The 19,655-nt window shown below is 42.5% G+C and overlaps 2 protein-coding genes across 53 annotated transcripts in view; one reads left to right on the plus strand and one right to left on the minus strand.

Moving 5' to 3' along the window:
* Positions 1-53: 53 nt before the first annotated feature.
* Positions 54-11,741, plus strand: ccdc83 (coiled-coil domain containing 83). 4 transcript variants are annotated; one of them, XM_090192723.1, is made up of 10 exons: positions 54-3,917; positions 4,572-4,656; positions 4,972-5,140; positions 5,276-5,463; positions 5,735-5,826; positions 5,894-5,962; positions 6,558-6,679; positions 7,011-7,081; positions 9,615-9,802; positions 11,456-11,741. In XM_090192723.1, the coding sequence occupies exons 4-10, from the start codon at positions 5,376-5,378 to the stop codon at positions 11,639-11,641; spliced, it is 816 nt and encodes a 271-aa protein (XP_090048849.1). In that variant the 5' UTR covers positions 54-3,917; positions 4,572-4,656; positions 4,972-5,140; positions 5,276-5,375; the 3' UTR covers positions 11,642-11,741. The 4 variants fall into 4 exon arrangements, with proteins under 4 accessions (XP_090048849.1, XP_090048850.1, XP_021479726.3 ...); XM_090192724.1 differs by having other exon boundaries at positions 11,459-11,741; XM_021624051.3 differs by having other exon boundaries at positions 5,296-5,463.
* A 307-nt stretch (positions 11,742-12,048) lies between these two features.
* picalma (phosphatidylinositol binding clathrin assembly protein a) overlaps positions 12,049-19,655 on the minus strand; it is a 58,762-nt gene continuing 51,155 nt past the window's right edge. For 26 of the 49 annotated variants that reach the window (XM_090192711.1, XM_090192706.1, XM_090192709.1 and 23 more), the window contains 4 exons: positions 18,051-18,110; positions 16,327-16,431; positions 15,120-15,223; positions 12,049-13,518 (listed from right to left, as the gene is read on the minus strand). In XM_090192711.1, coding sequence (XP_090048837.1) covers positions 15,131-15,223; positions 16,327-16,431; positions 18,051-18,110 — 258 coding nt within the window. In that variant the 3' untranslated portion in view covers positions 12,049-13,518; positions 15,120-15,130. The remainder of the gene's footprint in view (positions 13,519-15,119; positions 15,224-16,326; positions 16,432-18,050; positions 18,111-19,655) is intronic. The other 23 variants (XM_090192720.1, XM_090192717.1, XM_090192718.1 and 20 more) reach the window with 3 other exon arrangements.

Below are 19,655 nucleotides of genomic sequence, written 5' to 3' on the forward strand. Positions count from 1 at the left end.
ATTCAGAACGTTAACACTGAGGCGCCATACAGTTAGTATTTATGACGCGTCCAAAACAACTCGGAAATGGCCGACTTCAGTGCTTTCAAGACAACTGTTAACTCGAAAACAAACCGAGCTCCGACTGGGGGGGGGTTTTGAACGGACATCCAACTCAGAATTCCAATTTAGGCCTCTTTCTAGACCTCCGACCTGAAGATCACTGACGTCATGATTTGACCTCGTATTTTTCCCAGGTGTGTTGAACGCACCATTAGAAACTCTGTGCTGGTCGCGTAGTTCTCTGCTCAGGGATGAATTTTTATAACTAACCCAATAACTAGGATCTTTGACGTATATGTGAGGTAGTCACTAGTTACCACAGCCACAAAGTCAAAATGGTCTATATCGTCATTTGTTATTGTAATATTAATTTAAGTTTAGCAGTGTGGTTAAGGTTAGGTTAAATCTGAATTTAATAAGATAAATTGTAGAAATAGGCGGAGTTTGTGACTTTGTGGCAACCATGGTGATAATGGTGATTTCACGACAACAGGGAACAAGGTCAAATCAAATCTTATTTGTCACATGCGCTGAACTGAATACGACCTGAAGATCACTGACGTCATGATTTGACCTCGTATTTTTCCCAGGTGTGTTGAACGCACCATTAGAAACTCTGTGCTGGTCGCGTTGTTCTCTGCTCAGGGATGAATTTTTATAACTAACCCAATAACTAGGCTCTTTGATGTATATGTGAGGTAGTCACTAGTTACCACAGCCACAAAGTCAAATGGTCTATAACGTCATTTGTTATTGTAATATTAATTTAAGTTTAGCAGTGTGGTTAAGGTTAGGTTAAAAAAAATCTGAATTTAAGAAGATAAATTGTAGAAATAGGCTGAGTTTGTGACTTTGTGGCTGTGGCAACCATGGTGATAATGGTGCTTTCACGACAACAGGGAACAAGGTCAAATCAAATCTTATTTGTCACATGCGCTGAATACAACAGGTATAGTAGACCTTACCGTGAAATTCTTACTTCCAAGGCCTTAAGCAACAATGCAACTCGAGAAATAGTTTAAAAACTATGAACAAAAACAAATATAAAAAAGTAACAAGAAAATTACATAACAATAATGAGGCTAGATAAACCTGTACAGAGTCAATATGCGTGGGTAAAGGTTAGTTAAGGTAATTTGTAAAGTGACTATGCATAGATAATAAACAGAGAGTAGCAGCAGTGTAAAAACGAAGGGGAGGTGGGGGGTGTAAATGTAAATAGTCCGGGTGGCCATTTTAATAATTCTTCAGCAGTCTTATGGCTTGAGGGTAGAAGCTGTTAAAGAGCGTTTTGGTCCTAGACTTAGCGCTCCGGTACCGCTTGCCATGCGGTAGCAGGGAGAACCGTCTATGACTTTGGAGTCTTAGATAATTTTTTGGGCCTTCCACTGACACCGCCTAATATATAGGTTCTGGATGTCAGGAATTTTGGCCCCAGTGATGTAGCGCCTTGCGGTCAGATGCCGAGCAGTTTCCATACCAGGCTGTGATGCAACTGGGCAGGATGCTCTAGATGGTGCAGCTGTATTACTTTTTGAGGATCAGGGGACCCATGCAAAATCTTTTCTGTCTCCTGAGGGGAAACATGTGTAGTCGTGGCCTCTTCACAACTGTCTTGGTGTGTTTGAATTATGATAGTTTGTTGGTGATGTGGACACCAAGGAGCTTTAAACTCTCAACCCACTCCACTTCAGCCCTGTCAATGTTAATGGGTGCTTGTTCGGCACTCCTTTTTCTGTAGTCCACAATCATCTCCTTTGTCTTGCTCACGTTGAGGGAGAGGTTGTTGTCCTGGCACCTCACTGCCAGGTCTCTGACCTCCTCCCTATAGGCTGTTTCATCGTTATCAGGCCTACCACTGTTGTGTCATCAGCAAATGTAATGATGGTTTTGGAGTCGTGCTTGGCAACTCAGTCGTGGGTGAACAGGGAGTACAGGAGGGGACTAAGCACGCACCCCTGAGCCACCCAGTGTTGAGGATCAGCGTGGCAGATGTGTTGTTGCCTACCCTTACCAACTGGGGGCGGCCCGTCAGGAAGGCCAGGATCCAGTTGCAGAGGGAGGTGTTTAGTCCCAGGGTCCTTAGCTTAGTGATGAGCTTTGAGGGCACTATGGTGTTGAATGCTGAGCTGTAGTCAATGAATAGCATTCTCACATACAGTTGAAGTTTACATACACTTAAGTTTGAGTCATTAAAACTTGTTTTTCAACCACTCCACAAATTTCTTATTAACAAACTATAATTTTGGCAAGTCGGTTAGGGCATCTCCTTTGTGCGTGACACAAGTCATTTTTTCAACAATTGTTTACAGATTATTTAACTTATAATTCACTGTATCACAATTCTAGTGGGTCAGAAGTTTACATACACTAACTTGACTGTGCCTTGGACAATTCAGCTTGGGAAATTTCAGAAAATGTCATGGCTTTAGAAGCTTCTGATTGACATCATTTGAGTCAATTGGAGATGTACCTGTGGATGTATTTCAAGGCCTACCTTCAAACGCAGTGCCTCTTTGCTTGACATCATGGAAAAATCAAAATAATTCAACAAAAGTAATAAAATATATAAAGTAATCGCCCCATGGACCTCCCGGTCGCGGCCGGCTGCGACAGAGCCTGGGCTCGAACCCCAGAGTCTTTGGTGGCACTGCCTTAGACCACTGCGCCACCCGGGAGGCCCCTAGATCGTACTTTTTGGAGAAATGTCCTCTGGTCTGATGAAACACAAATAGAACCCGTTGGCCATAATGACCATCCTTTTGTTTGGAGGAAAAAGGGGGAGGCTTGCAAGCCGAAGAACACCATCCCAACCGTGAAGCACGGGGGTGGCAGCATCATGTTGTAGGGGTGCTTTTCTGCAGGAGGGACTGGTGCACTTCACAAAATAGATGGCATCATGAGGCAGGAAAATTATGTGGATATATTGAAGCAACATCTCAAGACATCAGTCAGGAAGTTAAAGCTTCGTCGCAAATGGGTCTTCCAAATGGACAACGACCCCAAGCATACTTCCAAAGTTGTGGCAAAATGGCTTAAGGACAATAAAGTCAAGGTATTGGAGCCCTGACCTCAATTCTATAGAAAACCCCTGACCTTAATCCTATAGAATATTTGTAGGCAGAACTGAAAAAGCTTGCGCAAGCAAGGAGGCCTACGAACCTTACTCAGTTACACCAGCTCTGTCAGGAGGAATGGGCCAAAATTCACCCAACTTATTGTGGGAAGCTTGTGGAAAGCTACTTGAAACGTTTGACCCAAGTTAAACAATTTAAAGGCAATGCTATCAAATACTAATTGAGTGTGTGTAAACTTCTGACCTAAATAAAAAAGTAAACATGGGCAATTAATTACATCATTTTTTTCACATGGTTGGGGTGCCAGAATTTCAGATATCAAAATGGTGTCATGGGCCAAAGAAGTTTGGATGGCATGCAGTAAACCCCTGGGGCTTCCACAAAGTCAAATTGGCATATCGTAACAAGTCATGAAAACAAACATTTGCTTTTTGGTCATAATTCAAGGTTAGGGTTAGCAGTGTGATTACGGTTAGAGTTTAAAATCACATTTTAAGAAGATAAATTGTAGAAATATAATGAGTTTGTGACTGTGGTACCTAGTGACGACCAACATGCAGGAACGGCCCGAATAGGCCCACAGTTCACTTTCTTGAAGCTGGGGGGCAATGTTGAGTCGATTTAGAATATGGGGTTTCCATGGAAATAGGGGAACGCTGACTTCTCGCTCAGCAGACAGTAAGGTGTCAAACAAACAATCATCAGCTCTTTTGTGAAGTTTTAGCTAGCCAACATGGGTAAGAAGAAGTCATCAGATGAAGACAAAACTACGTTGGCGGAGGCCTTTATCAATTTTCAGTAAGCACTGTTTTATTAACCTTCTTAGCTAATAAACCAATCCAATGTTGCAACGCTAGTTTATTGCAAATATCACTCTCTAGAGTCAGTGAACTAACGTTAGCTAGCTAGTAAGCCAGACAGTTTGGCTAGCTAGCTAGATTTGCTTGTCAGTTTACTAAGTTAGCTGCGATCCGATTTGAAAAGCCGTACATGTAAAGTCTACTTTTTTATGATCCATTCGTTCAACTAGCTAGCTATATAGAATGATGCAGAAAGTCACGACGTATGTTATAGCTCGATACATAATAATCTAGAGGCAAAAGAAACGCACACCCATTTTGGCGAGGTGCTGGCTAGCGGAGTAGAGGAGTGCCGCACACTCTAGGAGCTCAGACGCAATAACGTAATAACCAACGTTTCGTTACACCCCGATGAAGACAGCTTGTCTGTCGAAACGTTGGTTATTAGGGTATTGCATCTGAGCCCCGAGTGTGCGGCTCTCCTTTAACTTTTCATAGCTAGATACATAACCTTTGAAATAGACAGAGACATTAAGCCTCTAGCTTGATAGACCTTAACGTTTTGAGCAACATAAATTGAACGTGCCATTTTTTTGACATTGACTCAAACCACACATTCCCAGACTATGACTTACTTGTGTGTTGTATTTAGGCTCCAAGTTAAGAGAAAGGAAATACATGAGTGCCAGGAGGAGGTCAGTCAACTCGAGACAAAGAAGCAAAGATACACAGAATTGGTGAGAACATTAAGCAATTGTGAATTCACAGGGTCTGTATTAATTTTCCATTCCCAAAACATCAGTAGTTTTATTTTGCAACAACTTTATTAGTTTAGGACAAAGTTTCCCCAAACATGGTCCCCCCCCCCCCCCACCCCCAGCACTACACAGTAGATTCAAATAATCGTAAATTGATGTTGGTTTTTTGAATCAGCGGTGTAGTGCTAGGACAAAAACCCAAATGTGCCACCAAGGTCATTGAATAGCCTACCCACTGACTCATTGAGTGAGAGAATCTGCACTATGAAATGAATGTGTTTTGTGCTCACACAGAGGGAGCAGTTGAAAGAGGAGCAGTTGGGGCACATCAGGGTCTTGCGGAAGCAGGCTAAAGAACAGGAGAGTAAGCTGGAGCAGAGAGAGGTGGTCAACAAAGAGCAGGTGGAGCAAGCTCTGCAGCAGAACTTGGAGCTAGTCCGCATCCAGGAGAAAGAACTGGCAGGTAGTCTCTCGGCTCTCCAATACGATATACCATAATCATAAAGCTACCTGTCAATAACTGTTTTTACCATCCACCGGTACTCCCCACCTGGAATATTATGAATGTGCAATATTAATGTAACATGAATACAAATAGTTTGTCCCTGTGCGTGAGAGAGCTGCGCGCTGAAGTCATCCGCCTGGAGGAGGAAGTGCTCGTCTTGCAGGCCGAGAGGCACATCAGGCAGGAGTATAAGATGGCCGGAAGCCAAGAGCACCAGCAGCAGATTCAGCACCTGGAGGCTGAGCTGGCTCAGATGCAGAAGGGGTTTCAGGAGATGGCAGGTACATGCACTCACAGGCTTGGCTCCTCTTAAGAGATGGATAACTAAGCCCATTTTTTTCTGGGAAGTCAACTCTTATTCAGACCCCTGTAACCCTATACAAACCAGTAACTGGTTTTAGGAATCAACTTTTCTTGCGAAGTGAGATTGATTCAATTATTTTGAGGTTCAAAGAGATAATATTTACAAAAACAAAAGTCAATTAATGTACAAGACAGAGCGAGACAGATGTCCTCGCAGCTTTTCCTTGACCGTGTCTCTTACTTCTACAGACAACATTCAGCGCTCTCTTGATGTAACTTTCAATGAAATTGACAAGAAGACAGTGCATCTCATAGATGACAAAAAACAACTGGCTACAGAGGTAAGACATAAGGCACATCAGCAGAACAGATTTCTTTATTTTCGATGATAACACACTTTTTCCTCAGAGCGCCATCAAACACCTTGACAAGCACAGCCGACAGGAGATCAAAGAGAATGAGTGGCTGAAGAGAGAGGTATGGCGTATGTATGGTTGAAAATATAAACAGCACATTAGGTTTGCTTTATTTTACAGTTCATAATCTGGTAGTCATGATTTGTTCTAAAAGAAAGCATAAGAAAACACAGTAAGACCCATCATTTTTGTTTGTGTGACCCTATTGTTTACACAGTATACACTGAGTGTACCAAACATTATGAACACTCAACACTTAAAATTTAGTCCCCCAACCCCACTGTACAAGGTGGCGAAAGTGTTCCACAGGGATGCTGGCCCATGTCGACTCCAATGCTTTCCACAGTTGTCAAGTCGGCTGGATGTTCTTTGGTTGTTGAGTAAAGTATTACCAGACATGATCAGAAAGCACATCCCCTTGCTCCAGGGGTCAGTACCAGAAAGATGGATTCATGAGTATAAATTATCCAGCTAACTGTCCAAAATAATTTCATATTTTTGAGAAATATAGATTTAAAATTGACAAGGTATAATTGACTGAACAGCAACAACCAATATACCATTTTTCTTAATCAACCAGAAAATCAAGTTTGTGTGGCTGTTTATCAAATTTAGTTGGCTAATTTAATTATCCTGCTTTCTGGAATACCCCACAGCTTGCTATTTACACAAGAGAGGTATCCATTACAGCATTGGCCGTCCAACAACTGGAGGAGGAGAATCTTGAGCACATGGGTCAACTGTTTGAGCGTCGCCTGGAGGACCTGCAAATCTCTAGGTCCCTCACCTCAACATAACTCTTCACCCACATTCATATACTGTAGATGGCCATTTGCCCTGATTTCACTGTCACATCGTGTGACATGCCATGTCATATGTTACTGAATGAAGCTGGACAGCCTGGTCCCAGATCAGTTTGTGTTGCATAGCCAACTCCTATGGTCTTTGTCATGCCATTTTTAGGCAAGACAGCCCAAACAGATCTGGGACCCGGCATCAATTATATGCAATGCTATTCTATTCTATTAATCCACTCACCTGTGGTAAAACGGCACTCTCCTTGCTTTCCATCTGTGGTCTCACTCATCTCTCTACTCTCCTGTCCACAGAAACGTCTTCCTGACTCAGGCGGCAGGCCTGGGACCCTCTGACTCCACAGTACAGGAGACCATTATGAAGAGTAACACTCAAATCAACATTTTTTTTGTCACATGCGCCGAATACAACCGGTGTAGACCTTACAGGGAAATGCTTACTTACGAGCCCTTAACCAACAATGCAGTTTAAAAAAATACGGATAAGAATAACAAATAAAAGTAACAAGTAATTAAAGAGCTGCAGTAAAATAACAATAGTAAGACTATATACAGGGGGGTACTGGTACAAAGTCAATGTGCGGGGGGCACCGGTTAGTTGAGGTAATATGTACATGTAAGGAGTTATTAAAGTGACTATGCACAGACGATAACAACAGAGAGTAGCAGCGGTGTAAAAGGGGGGGGGGGGTAATGCAAATTGTCTGGGTAGCCATTTGATTAGTTGTTCAGGAGTCTTATGGCTTGGGGGTAGAAGCTGTTTAGAAGCCTCTTGGACCTAGACTTGGCACTCCGGTACTGCTTGCCGTGCAGTAGCAGAGCGAACAGTCTGACTAAGGTGGCTGGAGTCTGACAATTTTTAGGGCCTTCCTCTGACACTTCCTGGTATAGAGGTCCTGGATGGCAGCAAGCTTGGCCCCAGTGATGTTCAGGGCCGTTCACACTACCCTCTGTAGTGACTTGCGGTCGGAGGCCGAGCAGTTGCCATACCAGGCTGTGATGCAACCCTTCAGGATGCTCTCGATGGTGCAGCTGTAGAACCTTTTGAGGATGTGAGGACCCATGCCAAATCTTTTCAGTCTCCTGAGGGGGAATAGGTTTTGTCGTGCCCTCTTCACAATTGTCTTGGTGTGCTTGGACCATGTTAGTTTGTTGGTGATGTGGACACCAAGGAACTTGAAGCTCTCAACCTGCTCCACTGCAACCCCGTCGATGAGAATGGGGGCGTGCTCGGTCCTCTTCTGTAGTCCACAATCATCCCCTTTGTCTTGATGACGTGGAGGGGGAGGTTGTTGTCCTGGCACTACACGGCCAGGTCTCTGACCTTATAGGTTGTCTCATCGTTGATCAGGCACACCACTGTTATGTCGTTGGCAAACTTAATGATGGTGTTGGAGTCGTGCCTGGCCGTGCAGTCATGAGTGAACAGGGAGTACAGGAGGGGACTGAGCACACAACCCTGAGGGGCCCGTGTTGAGGATCAGCATGGCAGATGTGCTGTTACCTACCCTTGCCACCTGGGGACGGCCCGTCAGGAAGTCCAGGATCCAGTTGCAGAGGGAGGCATTTAGTCCCAAGGTCCTTAGCGTATTGATTAGCTTTGTGGGCACTATGGTGTTGAATGCTGAGCTGTAGTCAATGAATAGCATTCTCACATAGGTGTTCCTTTTGTCCAGGTGGGAAAGGGCAGTGTGGAGTGCAATAGAGATTGCATCATCTGTGGATCTGTTGGAATGGGTCTAGGGTTTCTGGAATAATGGTGTTGATGTGAGCCATGACCAGCCTTGCGAAGCACTTCATGGACTGTGGCCAACCATCAAGTTATGATGATCAATTGTATTTTTTATTTGACATCCTTGTACAAATGTCAGCAACAAGCTGAATTTAAAGTACAACTTAAATACAAATTAACAAAACACCATAATATACAAACACAGCTATCTTCAACTGTTTAGCAGGCGAACCAAAGCTGGGATGGCACTGCAGAGATAGTTCTCGGTCCTGCAGTGTAGATCCTAGGTCTAGGATGTCTTTCAAATTGAAACTTTTTGCTGACAAGAGAAGACATTTGTCCAGTGTTGCCAGTAGTGCAGCTCTTTGACTAGAAGCAGGGAAGACCACAAGAGGGACAGAGTAGTGATTCCTTGTCACTTTTGGAGTTTGTGCAACAGTTGCTGCCTTAGACTGTATTGACAAGCATATATCACAAATCTAAATATGTTAGCCTTTCTGAAATACTCACGTTTCTTAATTATCTGTTATTGCCACTTACAAGTCTGACAAAATAATTAATTTGTCACATGCTTTGTAAGCAACAAGTGTAGACTAACTGAAATGCTTACTTATGGGACTGTCGCAACAATGCAGAAAAAAGAGAAATAAAATTGAAAGATGCACAATTTCACATGAAATGGGAAGCAAGTAGAAATAGACATACCTGATCATTTTGATCTACACTTACATTTTTCGGAGACAACGACTTTCCTTTGATGATTGTTTTACTAACCAATCTTACACTAAGTGGGCACCAGTGTACCACTGAGAAGGGTGCTGTGATCAGTATCGTCTAACTCTAATTGGAGGCCCGCCCGGGCACAGGAAGCCACTGAGTCACAGCTCCCTCCCCAAAACTATTTGGCAACATGTTAACACTAATTTCCGTCTAAGACGGCATGTCCTCTCAGCTCAACTCAAGATAAAAACTTAAACAATGGCTACCAGCATGTTCCTCTCTTGGAATGTGGCATTTTCATTTACTGAGCTAATTCTTTTCACCCCTAACCCTATCCACATTTCCTCCATATTGGATACTGTACAGGCTTTTATCTTTCAGTAAATCACTGTAGTCATTTTAACCCCTCCCTCCCAATTTCTAATGGTTTTCATGATTCCCACCAGACGGGGTAAGCAGCAGCCCCGTACCTCCCCTCCACCCAGCAACAGAAGCATGGCGGGCTCAAAAGCAGGCCAAAGAGTTGGAGAGGGATGAAACAAGTGGCAGCTGCAGTGAGGCAGCCTACAGGCCAACAGAGGACCCCCTTCAGGACCTCAGTGTGCTTCTGTACGGCAGCCAGACCTACCTGCAGGTAAGACCCATCTCAGGCTATTCTCGGATTCAACACATCCGTTAGCGTTGAAATAGAACTGAATCTCTATACGTCTATGGGCATATCTCAATAATCAAATGTGGTTTCCTCGACTCACCTTTCCTCCATCTGTGCCGACATTAAGAGGTATCTTATAACACTATTCAACTCAGCTTCCCTCGACCAAGGGCATAAGCTCTGTTTACAGCAGTTGTCTCTAAGTGGCATTCACCTTGCTTTGGCCGATAGTTCTCCCATTTGAGGGTGGCTCAGGTCGAATAGAAAGCAAAAACATGATCCAACCCATTTTTATTTTTCTTAGTTGCCTAAGTTCAGTAGAAAGATAAAGCTGTACTGGCAGCCTCCATCGTCATCTGTCGATAGATATATAGGTCAGCCTCAGCTGAGCGACAGCACAAGCTAGAGCTCGTAGCTACACTGAACAAAACTATAAAAGCAACATGTAAAGTGGTGGTCCCATGTTTGAGCTGAAATAAAAGATCCCAGAAATGTTCCATATGCACAAAAACCTTTCCTCTCAAATGTTTACATTGCTGTTAGTGAGCATTTCTCCTTTGCCAAGATAATCCATCCACCTGACAGGTGTGGCATATCAAGAAGCTGACTAAACAGCATGATAATTACAGGTGGAACTTGTTCTTGGCACAGTAAAAGGCTACTTTAAAATGTGCAGTTCTGTCACTCAACACAATGACACAGATGTCTCAAGTTGAGGAAGCGTGTAATAGACATGCTGACTGCAGGAATGTCCACCAGAGCATTGAATGTAAATTTTTTTCTACCATAAGCCGCCTCAAACGTTGTTTTAGAGAATTTGGCAGTATGTCCAACTGGCCTCAACCGCAGACCACGTGTATGACGTTGCGTGGGTGAGCGGTTTGCTGATGTGAACAGAGTACCCCATGATGGCGGCAGGGTTATGGTATGGGCAGGCATAAGCTACAGAAAACAAACATAATTGCATTTTATCGATGGCAATTTGAATGCACAAAAATACCATGGTGAGATCGAGGCCCCTTTTTTTTTTAAGGTATGTGACCAATGGATGCATATCTGTATTTTCAGTCATGTGAAATCCATAGATTAGGGCCTAATTTCCTCATATGAAATATAACTCAGTAAAATGTTAATGTTGCATTTATATTTTTGTTCATTATAAATATTACAGCAGTGTGTAGCTTGGGTGTTCCTTATGCATGCTGCTAAATCACAGCAATAATCTGTATCCAAACCATGTGCCCACCTGATTCACTTGGGAATTTCATTTTACCAGTGTTGAAGAGAACATGATTTCAGTAAGGCGCTAAACAAAGTCATGAATGTGACATCGAAGTTGGCTTTCCTTTTGATAGATGCCATTCATTTTAGATTCAGAAGGTATTGAATCAGACATTCAGCGCTTCATTGAATCCTCCTAAAAATAAAAAAAAAACCCAGGGACAGAGGCTTGAGTGAAGGGAGCAAGAGCCTTAGGGATTGCCTCTGTGCCACCTCTTGGCAGTGGATGCAACCGAGACAACGTAGGGATCTGAGAGAAACAATCTCTCTCCTTGTTGCGATGGGAAATCTTGGGCCAAACAGGATGCATCTCTTATATGGGACTACTCCCTTCCCCCTCTCTGTGCTGGCCAGCAGGGAGACATGCACCTGGGCCCTCTGGAGATGAAGCTGCTGACCGTGGTGGGCCAGGCTCTTCCCCTGCACCCTGTGCCATCCGAGACCCCTGGCTCCAAAGGCGGCTCCTCAGCTCCAGAGACGCTCCAGGCTCCCGAAGACTGGCCCCTCACTGCCCGCATCATCCACAAAAGGTTCAAGTAGCCAGGCCCAAGCACTAATACACACACACTTGTAAATCTAGCATTGGCCTCATGTTGGGATCAGAGACATATTACCATTAAACCTGAAATGATACTACAAACTCAAGGGTCTAAGAATATATTCTTAAGCAACAATTGTGCCACATGATGCTTCACAGGTTTAAAGTAGCTCAGAGTAGAAGTATTGAACTAGGTTCTGTCCATATAAATCTTATTTATTAAGATCTATAAAACAGACTCACATGTAACTGATGTTAAAATGTGGATACAGACCCAGGTTATAACCCGGGGGAATTAGTGATTCACTTGTCTTACTCTTCACCACAAACCTTTACCTCATTTATACCCAAATGGGTATAATGCCCCCCCAACAAACTCAAGATACTCAAATCACCCACAAACAAAAGATACTGTTGCAAAACACTTTATTGAAAAACAAAAACAAAAAAAAACAATCTACCAAATTCTGCATACATTTATTTATATATTTAATATAAACAAAAATATAAATCTGCAGGTACAATGCAGTTAAAATGCTAATTTGATGAATAGAATAACCTTCATGTTCTGACCATCCTGCACATGTCCCACCCACCCACCCACCCACATGATGGAAAGGATCCATTTTATATACACAAAGCACCGATCAACAGTGCCTTATTCCCCCCCCCCCTGCTCAACTGGATCCTACTGCTCATTTAACATACTTTCTTTTTTTGAGTGATCTTGTATGGCTTAATAGACCAATAGAATAGTCCCAAAACTGCTAACTCAGCCCTTCTGGCACTCTAGACAAGCTAGAGCAAACAAAGTATTTAAAAGATTTCAAGTAGTATTTCAACCCAGATCTGACACTTAGAGCTGACCAGTGACATCCACAGCTCTTTCCCCTGCCTCCTGTGACCACCTCCTTTCCCCCAACCCCAATGCTGGTCTATGTAAAGATGGCCTGAGCATGAAGGACACTCTGCACATTCATTTTGGAAAGGCAGCCATAGAATTGTTCCATGTAAAATAAATTACATGCCAAGTGTAAAGCATAAAATGTGGATCGTTCCCAACGCAATGCCGGCAAATCACAAATGTAGTGCTTTGCTAGTGAGTGAATGTTCCCTTAAGAGAAAAAAAAAGACCCAAGCTCACAGAATTGACTATTGAATCATTAAACTTGTTTTATGCCAATATCACCCCAGGGTTGTGACTGAGCTACTAAGAACTGTGCTTGACATTATGCTGGTTCAGTCGGTTACATTTTTCCATCTTTATATTAACTTTAATTTTTTTTTTTTTTTTTTTTTTTTTTTTTTTTTAACTCAGTCACACTCAAACTCCAATTATACCCATGTATACACCTGAAGAGTTCAATGTCATATCCTCCGTGGGTATAAATAAATACAAACAATGCACAAGGAATGTCTACTGCAAACGTAATACAATTTCTTTTGAAAATCATGGTATAAACAGAGGTTAGCTTTACTAATCAGTTATGGTTCAATTAGATAATGTACGATTGATGATCGGCTCAAGCAATTCTGTGATAAACCACTATTTTCCATTCATAACAGCAAAGTCAAAATGTCTCCCTTTCCGCAACCATTTGTATCTTTTACAGAAGACAAATGGGATGAGTGATCCCTGTAGAGGGGTTAGAATGGCAGCGAACACTGTTTCTCGGAAGACAAATTACAAAATGGGATCCGTGTCCTATACTTGACGCCTCTTGGACATGGTTCCCCCCTTGAGTCTTTATTTGTGCTGATATTCTCGACGAGGAGTATAACAGTTAACTGGATGTTTGCTTGAAAGTTAGTCTCGCTGCTTCATGGTTTGTCTTCAGAGGGCAAAAGCCCCCTTTTTAAGTTACATGAACTGCATCTGCTGAGAGAAAGATAGAGGCCATGTTGAATGTATTTATGTGCCAAACATTAATATTCCTTGTTTCCCTTGATAACCAACCAAGTTCCTTCACAAAATGTAGGCCAGAATATAATAGAACAATCTTTGTAGATCAAATTTTTTTCTCCAGCACTTGCGTTCTCAGAAGTGTGTTTGATCAGGACAGCAGTGTGTCCTCAAGGAAGGTCATTGACACGATTCAGTTAATCGCTGGTCCTGTGTCATGACTAGTTGAGAAGTCCTCCAGCACAAAACAGGACATATGACATATTCTTAGATCAAAAATGCCTTCCATCCAGGACATACTTTTGGCCAAATCAAACACCTGAAAGCATAGTGCAAAATAAATTACTATCTATTAAATACATTCTGGCCACATTGATTTAATGCAAATGGAATGTATTGCAATGAAGATAACAGCAAAAAAATAATTAAAAGAAAAAGGGGGGAAACGATTAAGTGTTTGAAGCAGAGATTTTAAACCAGTTCAGGGAACAGAACTGAAAACCGTAAAATACGATTTTAAGGAACAGAACCAGAACCTTTACTTTAAAAGCATGGGAACCGGTGAATAACCTTATTTTACGTTGCAGGCATGTTTTTTCAAGTCCCACAACAAAACCCTTAAGCAAAATCCTCACTCTGTCACTCAAGAATTTATTCCAGTGTCTGCCTGCAAGCTGAAAATCTTTGCCTGTGCGATTAAGCTACCTGCCCTTCCCGAAGCATAGGCTACTGTACTGACGTTAGTTACAAGCTTGATTCAGAAGATAAGGAGAAAGATTTTTAATTAGCTAGAGAAGAATGGATTCACTTTTTCAATGCTAGTTAATGAGCTAAAAGTAATATATATATATATATATATATATATATACAAACTTGATTTCACAGGCTAAAAATAAGAATTACAAACCAGTACTTTGAAGGGTTTGAACTGGTTCAGAACTTTATTTTGCTGGTCAGAACAGTGGAATATAACGATTGGAATATAATTTTGGTTCCACCCCTTGTTTGAATCTTGAATTGCAGCATGATAAACAAACATACAGGGCTGAAGTCCACTCAAGAGAAAATTAACATTTAGAATTCTCAAAGCGCTCCATTTTGTCAGCATAGACGAGTGTCAAAAGAAACCATATTCCTCCAATACTAGTGGTGACATTTATTTTAAACGGTCAACTTCCACAAGAGGCTGCTGATCATTTATGCAAATGCTTGTAAATGGACAGTGAATATTTAATGCACACCAATGTGGCTTTGTTTTCAAAATAAATGTCTCAGTTTATGAAGTGATGCGGTCTGTTAACAGCGCTGCTTTCATTACGTTGTCAAAATGTCACATGGGCCAATGTTCTTTTCGAAAAGTGTTGTTTCGCAGTCTAGGTCAGACTTCCGTGCAGACATGCAAGGCAACGGAGCAAGCAACATCTTACAGGTGGTTGAGTGATTATGAAGGGAAAGACTGGGCCATTAAGCTTTGAAGCACAAATAATTAATCAAACCCAAGAGACATTGGTGTGTTGGCAAGCGGGGCAGAAGTGTGCAGATATGAGCATGCAGCGCACACACAGGACATGTTGTACCTAAAGAGGTTCTACAAGAAATCCTTGAGAGAGAGTTGTGCAAAGGGGTCCTTTCCTGGTGCTCTGAGAGGACTCTGACTGGAAGGACTAGAAGCTGCCGAAGGCTAGTTCAGAGAGAGAATGACAGGGTGAGGGGAATCGAGGAACGACTAGAGGGAAATTACAAACAAGAGGGGAGAATCTAGCTACAGATAAAGGGATCAGAATGGAGAGAACAGGCTCAAGTCCAGAGTGTAGCGCCCTAACACGGTCAGTGTGGAGGTAAAACCTTACAGCTCTTCACAAGAGAACAGATAAATCGTGTCAGAAAAAAACACATGCTTCACAAGATACTCTCCTAAGGCAGCTATCGTTCTGATTTAGAGCCTACTGAAGAGATGAAAGGAGGATGAGGGTGTTATATCCTAAATACTATGTTGACAAGCCAGGCATCATTCGGAATAATAGCTGAAATGGTACGAGGGTGAATGAAAGCTCGTTCTGAATAGAAGTCCCAAAGCGCAGAATTCCTATTAACCTCCAGAATATAATTCCTTAAGTCACTTTAAACCATTTACCAGTGATATATGAAATAACCATGTGTATATTCCAATACCACTTTTATGGAGAATGAGTTGTGGGGCTGGACAATGCATCCTGCAGATATATTTTACAGACAGCAGGCATACCACCTCAGAGGGTGTTTAAGTCGGCCACAGTCAGACTTCATTCTATTGCAAGGCAGTAGGGAGCATGGTTGGGCTCAAATCCATTTCAAGTCGGCACGTTAACTGAAATAAACTTGTCAAATTGCAATGTAAATCGACTCCATTCTGAAAGATACTAGTTTGAGGACGTGAGGGGGGGGGGGGGGGGGGGGGGGAGTATCCCCAAGGTACAGATCAAGGATCAGCTTCCCCTCATCTGTTCCTAAACTTAAAGCGGAGATCCACATTAGGGCGAAACAGCTGAGAATCCAGCAGCGTAATATATGATCAATTCTAGTACATACTCTGCTGTTCTATCACACATGCATTGATGTCAGAAGGAATAAAAATGGTGTTTGAAATAATGTACATGGTAGTTTCACTACAATGGATTCCTACTTTAGTGCGGAAAATACTAAACTGACCCAAGATCAGCGTCTACGGGGCAACATCACCCTACTGCTTGGCATCTGTTCAGAGAAAAGCTACCAGGGAAGAGAGTAGAATGGAGAGTCTAGTACCTGTGCTCCTGGGGCCGTGCCAAAGGGGTTGGCTGGCCTCATGACTGGTTGGCTGTACATTATAGTGGGCTGGGTCATCATGCCCATGGAACCCATCTGGGGAGGCTGAAGGAAGACAAACAAAAAATGAAAACGTCATGAAAGTTTTGCACGCACCAAACTCTCTCCTGCTGAAGAAATGGTGATAACATGAGCAATTGTCAATTATTTCAGCGATATATGATGGGTTACATAGTACGATGTCTCAGTTCAAGCACAGTCGAGTTAACAGAACAAAATCATTGTACATATCCTTGGCTGATTTGACACTGGTTACTGATTAACTATAGTTCAAATATAGCTCCATAAATGAGACACGAGCACTGGGATGTAAAAGTTCATGGCTGATTCAGCTCATCTTGATGCATATCAACAGCTTGCATTGTCAATCATTACAAGGTGACATCCATTACAATGTCTTGGTCATTTTTCCATTTGATTCGTCATGGACCTTTTGGCTAGTCTGTGGGTGTTGAAATGAACGAGAACATTGTCACAAATTGGTTCTAGTGTCACATTTTTCAAAAGCCTAACAAGGTATTCCCCACCAAGATTCTCTTTGATAGAATTTAGAACCCCAGGAAACAGGGTCATGTTCATTACCGCACGCAATGGAAAACTTTTGCAACAGAAAACGAGCATTTCTTATTGGACATTACGGTTTTTCACCAGCAATATCTAATAACCCATCCGCATCCACCCGACTACGTGCTAGTGAAAATCTGAGGCTGCATCCAACCCTAACCCACAAATACAGAAAACGCGCTATAGGCTACAGTCAAAGACTCCAGAACAATACCACTTTCTTCTCCCCAATTTTGTGGTATCCAATTGATAGTAGTTAGTCTTGTCTCATCACTGCAACCCCCGTACAGACTCGGGAGAGGCGAAGGTTGAGAGCCATGCGTCCTCCGAAACACAACCCAACCGCACTGCTTCTTGACACAATGTGTCGTACACCTGGCGACCTAGTCAGCGTGCACTGCGCCCGGCACAGGAGTCGCTAGTGTGCGATGAGACAAAGATATCCCTGCCGGCCAAACCCTCCCTAACCCGGACGATGCTGGGCCAATTGTGTGTCGCCCCATGGGCCTCCCAGTCGCGGCCGGCTGAAGCAGCCTGGGCTCGAACCCAGAATCTTCAGTGGCACAGCTTGCGATGCAGTGCCTTAGACCACTGCGCCACCCGGGAAGCCCGCAGAACCAGGGGGGTGCAGGATTCTGTTCTGCCAGTTAAAGACATGTTTCTGCTTAGAATTTGTACAGAGTTTATGCTGGTGAAATTTTACATTTTGATCATTGCCCTATGGCTTCATTGAAAGCACAGGGATGGGTGCCTTTGCATCGGAAGATCTATAGTCATAAAATGTCAAATAGGGCCGATCTACGATTCCTTGTAATTTAAAAGGCAAAACTGATCCTACATTGAGATGTTTTATGAACCCGGGCCCTGGAGTGAACCAGAAGCAAATGTATAACCTTAAAAATAAAATAGAAATAAGTAAACCCAACAAACAATTGTTATTGGTTCAAAGTGTGGAATTCTCTTTGTCAGCTAAAAATGAGGTTCAGAAACATAATTAATGTACTGAGGGAGGCATTCACAAAGCTCCAGAAGTCAGATATGGTTGCACATTCTCACAAAGATTGAGGCATGGCTGCAATAGCTTGAAAAGAAGATCTTACCATTCCATATGCCATCATTCCCGTCGGCGTTGTTGCAGGGAAGGCCATGACAGATGGTGCCTGAGATAACAAGCAAAGATGGTCACTCAATAAACCAGGACACTCCGTCACTTTTACGCAGTTAGCATATAACCAATTGTAAATAATGACCGTTTTATATTCATGTTTATTTAGTTCATTAATCACTTTTGCAAAATAACAGGTGCAAATGCTTAGTCATTTTGGTCCGTATAGTTCCCTCCTCTCCAGAAACAACCCACCTGAACAAAGTTGTCTTTGTTCATCTCTCAGACAAGCTACAATTGTCCCATTCACATGCAACACTTCAGTCTCATTGCCTGCCTGCTCCCACTTTGGCAAGACTAATGGCACATCTGGGAAACATTTGGCATGCCTGTCCTTATTCCCCCTAGTTTACCCTTACAGTGTGTGTTAGGGTGAGAGAGAGAGCGAGAGAGCCCTGAAGCAAGAAGCTGTTACTTGCAGGTGCAGAGCTGCTCTTCTGAAAAAGACAGCGCAAGGGGGGCTTTTATAGAGAAACTACTAGACTCTCAAACAGCCCTCAGAGTAGTAACAAACCCCGATTTGTTTCAACATCACAGGCCTTTCAGTTGAATGAAAAGGCACGCTCGGGAAGGAAATATTTAATTAGCAAATCAAGCCATTGAAAAACGGACAGAATGAACAAGTGGACGTATATAAAACATAAATGTGGGTTTCATTACATACTCATACTTCTACTTCTCACATTCATCACAAATGCTTTGCATAAAAGCATACTCAGCAGACAATATAGGCCATGCAAAACGATTGCAGACATTTGCTTGAATAAGAAAATATAGAGGTAATTATCAGGTTCCGGAGAAGCTCACTCTGCTACTGCACCTCTGCAATAGTCATTATAGCCCAGCACCTTCTGACAACACTAAAACACAATGTTGATAATTTAGGCCAGGGAGTCCACTGTGGAATCTTAAATCACAGTCAATTCATTGGGACAGAAACCATTCCTAGCAACTACTGTTGCAGGGCAGTAAAGTTCTGATTTAAAGACTCTTACCAGAAAGTGTCCAGGGTGAGGTGAAAAAAAACTAAAAAGTGAAATGTTGCTTAAAACATTATTTTAAGTATGTGTTTTGGAATCCCGTTTTGATCGTGTTGCCCAAAAGGTTAACATCTTAATCAAACATAATGCTTACAAATATTGGTGTACGGCAGTTTTATTTTTTTATTTTTATGTCAAGTATCAGGGAGACTGAACATCCAAACATCCCCCCCAAAAATGTATCTGTATTTCCATTCAAAATAAGGCCGCTTTCAACGGCTTGGAAGGTGAGTCATTATTCTTGGTGACCAAGGTAACCACCGTAATGATTTTTTTTTTGTGATCGATTTTACTACCATTAACCTTCCACTGAATTATCAGTTAGAATGTGGCAAATCTTAACTCTGGGTTTTCACCAGATACTATTTATAATTCCCAAACAGAAAGCAGTCATTTTCAATGAAAGGGAGGTGAAGTGCAGAGGCTTGACGATGCCATCAGAACTTTATGCAAATCATGAGCAGTCGCTTTGCGATAATAACCAAACTGGGGTGTCTTGC

The sequence above is a fragment of the Oncorhynchus mykiss genome, chromosome 12 (assembly GCF_057628025.1).
Source record: "Oncorhynchus mykiss isolate SJ-2025 chromosome 12, ASM5762802v1, whole genome shotgun sequence".
Taxonomy (NCBI): Eukaryota; Metazoa; Chordata; class Actinopteri; order Salmoniformes; family Salmonidae; genus Oncorhynchus; species Oncorhynchus mykiss.

What these genes read in the sequence shown, in the direction of transcription:
- ccdc83 (XM_021624051.3), top strand. Translation starts at nt 3,853, where the DNA reads ATGGGTAAGAAGAAGTCATCAGATGAAGACAAAACTACGTTGGCGGAG. An exon ending in GAGGCCTTTATCAATTTTCA is followed by an intron (nt 3,918 to 4,571) that starts GTAAGCACTGTT and finishes TGTTGTATTTAG; the next exon opens with GCTCCAAGTTAAGAGAAAGG. An exon ending in ATGAGTGGCTGAAGAGAGAG is followed by an intron (nt 5,963 to 6,557) that starts GTATGGCGTATG and finishes AATACCCCACAG; the next exon opens with CTTGCTATTTACACAAGAGA.